The 6,000-nt window shown below is 48.9% G+C and overlaps 4 protein-coding genes across 4 annotated transcripts; 3 read left to right on the plus strand and 1 right to left on the minus strand.

Annotated features, from left to right (window-relative positions):
* Positions 1-111: 111 nt before the first annotated feature.
* On the plus strand, positions 112-518 carry BO94DRAFT_548022 (uncharacterized protein; the record flags this gene model as incomplete). The annotated part of the gene is made up of 2 exons (XM_025613370.1): positions 112-184; positions 238-518. The coding sequence occupies 2 exons, from the start codon at positions 112-114 to the stop codon at positions 516-518; spliced, it is 354 nt and encodes a 117-aa protein (XP_025465827.1).
* Positions 519-1,527: 1,009 nt separating this feature from the next.
* On the plus strand, positions 1,528-1,755 carry BO94DRAFT_587467 (uncharacterized protein; the record flags this gene model as incomplete). Its single annotated transcript, XM_025615828.1, has 2 exons — positions 1,528-1,600; positions 1,652-1,755. 2 exons carry the CDS (start codon positions 1,528-1,530, stop codon positions 1,753-1,755), a joined length of 177 nt encoding a protein of 58 aa, XP_025465828.1.
* Positions 1,756-3,458: 1,703 nt separating this feature from the next.
* BO94DRAFT_548023 (uncharacterized protein) lies at positions 3,459-4,028 on the plus strand (the record flags this gene model as incomplete). Its single annotated transcript, XM_025613371.1, has 1 exon — positions 3,459-4,028. The coding sequence occupies one exon, from the start codon at positions 3,459-3,461 to the stop codon at positions 4,026-4,028; it is 570 nt and encodes a 189-aa protein (XP_025465829.1).
* Positions 4,029-4,439: 411 nt separating this feature from the next.
* BO94DRAFT_536951 (SDR family oxidoreductase) lies at positions 4,440-5,566 on the minus strand. The gene is made up of 3 exons (XM_025612157.1): positions 5,119-5,566; positions 4,677-5,023; positions 4,440-4,617 (listed from the first exon to the last, which is right to left on the minus strand). The coding sequence occupies exons 1-3, from the start codon at positions 5,558-5,560 to the stop codon at positions 4,573-4,575; spliced, it is 834 nt and encodes a 277-aa protein (XP_025465830.1). The 5' UTR covers positions 5,561-5,566; the 3' UTR covers positions 4,440-4,572.
* Positions 5,567-6,000: the final 434 nt, after the last annotated feature.

Raw genomic sequence — 6,000 nt, forward strand, 5'->3', positions numbered from 1 at the left:
TCCAAGGATACATAACCGTCATTCCCAACAGACGAAGCAAAGTTCGAACAGCTCTTGTTTTCTATCCACCCGCACCGATATCCCTTCCCATCAAAACTCCCAACGATCACGATGAAGGCGGTTAACGGTCTCCTCTTGCTGGGCCTCATGGCAGGACTGTCTCTCGCTGCACCCACTGGCTCTGGTATGCCTCGCCCTAACCATACATTCAATAATCCTTGCCTAATACGTCCCTAGGTGCTGTTGGCAATCGAGGAGACGACATCCCGAATCATGTTGAAATCGACCAATGGAACAAGCGCCAATCAGGAGCTCTCGGTTCTGTCGGAGCTGACGCATCCATCGGCGGCGGGGTTGATAGAAGTCAAGACGTCTCCATTGGTGCTGCTCCGGTCCTTAATGATGGGACTAATCAGGCCCAGGATAGTTCTGTTGGTGCTGTTCCAACTACTAGTGATGGAGGTGATAGGAACTATGATATTGCTGTCGGTGCTTCTTCATCGATCAATGTGAAGTAGAGCGTCACGATTATGCGGGCAATGGGAACAAGGATGGAGAGTATTTGGCTCTTGTGCCCCATGGACAATATCACTCTGATTCTTGGCTTCTTTGGAGGTGTCTAATGTCTTTATGGGTTGAGTTTGACAGGGCTTTAGAGATATTTAGAGCCGTTTTCATTGGGTCTTCTTTCTGGCTGCCAGTAGTGTAGGTCACTTTGTGATGATGGGTATACCTCTTGAGTAAGTATCTCAATCAATTACATTACCGTCTAAAGTACTGTATTCGTATGAGATTCAGAGATTCATTCAAAGGCTACTCAATAGGATCATCGCATCCAGAATACCATCCAAGAGCCTTCCTGCATGGTATTGTAGCGCATATATCTGTCAATTTAAACTCTTACCTCAAAGGCTACCTGGTGAATATTTCCACTCCAATAGATTGCATGCCTATGCAACGCAATGCAAGGCCAAACATCAGGTGGAATGTCAATCAACTGACTGCGGCATATCCATGCGGTGAGTGGTCGGATCCGCATACCTGTGGTGTCAATTCTCCCATCAACATATGCGATCTAGAGATGCCACTTCATCTCCCACATTACCATGCAGTTGCAGTAGGGCTGATTACCTGGTGACCGATCACTGCTTCTTGAAATTTCCACTGTCAAAAGGTTCCTTCCCACCGCAATTCGTCCACTTCGAGAGCGTTAACGTCATTCGACATAGTTAGGCCACCCACATGATGCAGGAATGATCAACCCCTCCATCGGATGCAATGTGTTTTGGTAATCGTACCTGTATGATCAACTCGCGGTAAACGACACGTGAGTGTGCATCTAATTAGCGAGCCAGCCGCCACTAGAATTCTGCTCCAATGATCATTCATCGCTAACACAGGCTATACTCCTTCCTCCCATAAACTTATAGCAGCGGGCATCCCCCCAGGAAGCGAGAGTCCAATTGAGTTCACATCCTCGTTCTACAAGATTCACATTCCTTTCCAAAATCAACAAATACTCCAATCATGAAACCAGTTCACAGTATTCTCTTTCTTGCGGTTTGTGCATGGTTATCTCTCGCTGCGCCTACTGGTTCTGGTATGTTAAACCCTGAGCAAAGGCAGGAGCTGTTTGCTAATGGTTAATCAGATGCACTAAGCGAGCGATCCGATGACACATACTCCAACAATGCGCGCGCTATTCAGTGGGTCGAGCGTCAAGAGGAGGCCGACGGCCCTGACGGTGACGATTAAACGCAATGAGGATGGTGCCTGCGGTGCCCCTACATCTAATGCCGGGTATTTTGGTAGCTATAAGTTCCCATCTGCGGGAATCAATTGCTAATGCTTTTGACGTTGCTTAAGATAGGACCTGGGGGTGGAGGATACATTATCGCGGCAGGGGATTGGACGGGGTAATCGGACGACTCGATATTTACTGTAATTATCTATGTCATTTGTATTTAGTCGTTAGCGATGTTTTGGTGTTTTGAATCGATTTCACTCTTTTGGAAACCATGGCAATTATCGTTCAGTTTATAGCTTCGAAATGAAACTATTATCATCATTGGAGGAACGATACCCTTTCCTGCAGGGCTTCCACATATCATATGGCCCGTCACAACTTGAATCTCATCCCAAAAGGATATGTAATCTAACAACTCAGGAAAATTCAGCCTAATGATTGGACTGTCATCCCTTAACCCCCTCTATTATCATCAAGTACACCACTGTCAATCTCTCATGCAATTTGGGACTGTAGCCTCATGCATTACACGTTGACAACAACGTACGGTGACGGGTTGAAGGGAGGCTCATGACACAAAAAGAGCTGTAATGGCATCCCAATTGGTCCATAGATGTGCAGATAAATGCAAGGGGTGTCGATCACATCCCTGCACGGTCGATCATATGTGGCCTTTCATCGTGCCACATCGCTTGGCCTCAATGGAGCACACCATGTCCAGTGGGTAGAGACAGCGCCTCGGGCTCTGCTTCCTGAAACTTATAAGTCTTGGGATGGCGTATCTTCCCCAAGACAGACACATTATTCCTTCCTACAACATATATTTACCACATCCGACCATCCGGAAGTCGGTCCACGGTGTCTTGTTATTTTAAGGGACCAGAGTTAGAAAATTGATGTATTCTATGCTACTCATGGGGATCTTCACGCTATCATCGCCATATAATAGAGATGCAACTGCCGTCGTTACATTAAGGTCGTCATCGCTAACCATCATCTGAAACACTAGAGCACTCAAGGTCCACCTCAATAAGATCTAAGTATGTAGTAGTCAACGCAAGGGGGGAGCTGACGTAAAGTGTGGATCAACCAGTGGTGGCTCAGCAAAACGGTGAGATATGATGACGATATTCTCCGGTCCGATATATCCATTGATCGATGCGATCTACAGACACCCCTGCATCTGTTCCAATACCAGCCCAAGGCACCGGGACCAGGCATCCAGTTGCCGTCTGATTAAACAATCGATCGACAATCCAGACCCCGGGCGGGATATCGTCAACTGTTCTCCTAAGCGCCATGAAAGGATTTGCTTTCCCATAGCACTCTGTTCGATCGATAGATGGCGTGACACGACATGGCATCAACAGCGCCTTCACTGGATTTGCGGGTCTAAGCTATCACATCCGTGCTTCCTTTTCCCCCGAGGATCTTAACTGAGACGGATGGCGTAGATCACCACTCTGCAACGGTCTCCGGAAATCAAACGTTGACCTCATCAGCCAGCCACTTGATGCTGAACTACGCGGACCGTTGACCGAGCACAGATCCTGGCGGGGAGGCCCTTGCAACATTGCCTCGCCCTCTTCCTCAGACACATATAAGAGGGGCCATACGGCCGGCTTCACCAAGCAGATCATCGAACTCTTCATTCTCTGGTCATATACACTGCTCCTCCTTAAGATCCCACACAACTATCCGAACTATCAACATGAAGCCGACTCACACTCTTGCCTTCCTCGCCCTTTGTGCAGGGCTGTCCCTTGCTGCGCCCGGTGGACCTGGTATGTTAAACACTGATTACCACAACATCGCTTTCGCTAATATATTCACAGGCGCCGATAGCAACCAACACCTAGACGTCCATGGCGTGCATGGACGGGATGGCATCTCTGCATCGGGTGATATTAAAGCGCATGTCGGAAGACGTGAGATCTTTGATAGCAACGACGACCTACCTGTGCATGGTGTGCACGGTAGAGGTCATGTCTCTGGTTCCGGTGATGTTGATGCGCATGTCGGCAGACGTCAGGACGATGGTTATGGTAGCAGCGTATTGGGTCATAGCAACGAGCGTCGGAATGATATTGGTGATGTAATCGGAGATGTCGTGCATGCCAGAGATAATATCTCGGGGTCTGGTAAGGCTGGTGCATCCTTGTCTGGTGAGGATCTCAACAGACGTCAGAAGGCGAGTGCGGGGGGTGAAGAGGATGTAGGTGTGCATGGTGTGCGTGGTAGGGGTCATGTTTCTGGCTCTGCTGATGCTGATGCGCATTGATGGGGGTAACGTGAACAGTGGTGAGAGCCATCAGGTACCTGACTCTGGGATTAAATGCTGATATGGTTAGCCAACAACAGCAGGTTACCTCTGAGCCATAGCTCGGTGTGACGCACCAAGAACAACACTGTGTTGTAGGTCTGGAGGCAGTGTCACTCGTCGTGAAGTCACTGCTGGTGGTTCATGTACTTACTCATATTTTTTCCCATTACTCTGTGCTTCGGTATTTTCTGTTAGATATAGTCTCTCAGCCCTTCGTTCTTTGAGCACTTGGTTTTGACTTCATGCTCCAAACTTCCATTGCAATCGCTATTCCTGGGTATCCGCACGAGAAAAAACGTCGCCTATAGTTAGATAAACTTTAGCCATAGATAGAGTTAATGATAACTTGTCCGGACCTTCTTGGACTCACGCAAATATAATCACATCCAAACCATATCATACATTGTGTTCCTCAACCCAGGTCCCTTGAATCCCAATATCACAAATCACAACCGAAGAGTGGAGAATCACACCAAAGGACCCACAATCCACATCTCAACCCTCAACCCAACTTCTCCAACCCGCTCCCAGCAACCAACATCCGATCCTGCAGTCAAATTAGCAAACTCACCCAATCCCATCACTAGTTCTGATCGGACAACTCACCATAATCCACCCCGGCACAAACGAAGTCATAAACCACGTAATAGTGGCCATCTTCCCCCTCCAAATCACCCCAGTCGCCCCACCCAACAAATCATCCACGACTCGTCTCGCATACTCCGACGGCGGCATGGCATCCTTAACCACCTGTCCGGTGGCCATATCCGTAATCTCCTTCTTGGCGCCCTCATACATCGAGCCCGACATATCCAGCTCCGGTGCTCTAGTCCATAGATTCGAACTCACGACGCCGCTCATTACGGTCACGACCTTGACGCCGAATGGGGCGAGTTCTTGGCGGAGGGACTCGCTGTAGGATTTTATTGCTGCTTTCGAAGAGGCGTAGAATGCTGCATATATGTTCCCAAGTGTTCTGAATTAGCGTATGTGCATTATCGCCATCAAAGACCAGAAGGAATGTGTGGGGAAGGGAAAGGAGGCATACCATTCCACGGCACAGCCATAACCCCACCCAACGAACAAATATTCACGATCGTTCCCTTGGCCTTGATAAGTAACGGAGAAAAGGATTGCGTCATAGCCACCACGCCCCAGAAATTCACATCGAAAAGATCCTTTGCTTTCTGGAGTGGGGTGTCCAGTGCGGGGAGGGTGAGGGGTACACCCGAGTTATTGATTAGGTAGTTTAACATTCTGCCTGTGAGGGATGTCACTGCTTCAACGGCTGCAGAGATATCAGCGGGGCTGGTGACGTCCAACTGAAGGAGAGTCATGTTGGGGTGGTGAGACAGGTGGGAGAGTTTGGAGATGGAGCGGGCGGTTGCGATGACATGGTGGTTTCGCGCGTGGAAGGTCTCGGCGAGGGCGGAGCCAATACCGCCTGGGCTGCAGCCGGTTATGAGGACTGTTGGGAGAGAGACTGTCATTTTGAGGTTGATTGTCTGGTTGTGGTTGTAACTGGGAGGTTGGATGGTGAGAGTGAGTCACGAGGGAAAGAGAGAAATTAAGGTTATTGGGTCAGCAGACGTCGTACGCGTGCCTTGGCGATGATTGGTCAATTGGGCAGGTACTATTTATAGGGCGGGGTGGGATTGCGGAGATCGCGGCGATCGCGGAGATCAATCACCCTATCCTGGGGGAACCAAGCAGTACACTCCATGGAGTTGATTGCAGCTTTAACTGTTCATCCCTAGCAATGGGAGGTTCGACATATGGTCAAGTATATCTCGAAAAACCCCTCTCGAATCGCCCCGTATAACTTCCAGACAGTGGAGTATATTGCCCCCGGTCATACAATTCATCCAGGGGAAGCTCGGGCCAGTATTGAGTCTGGTATCAATGGTGATGAAATAAATTAGTTATGTGA

Source organism: Aspergillus sclerotioniger (genome assembly GCF_003184525.1).
Source record: "Aspergillus sclerotioniger CBS 115572 chromosome Unknown BO94scaffold_20, whole genome shotgun sequence".
NCBI classification, from domain to species: Eukaryota; Fungi; Ascomycota; class Eurotiomycetes; order Eurotiales; family Aspergillaceae; genus Aspergillus; species Aspergillus sclerotioniger.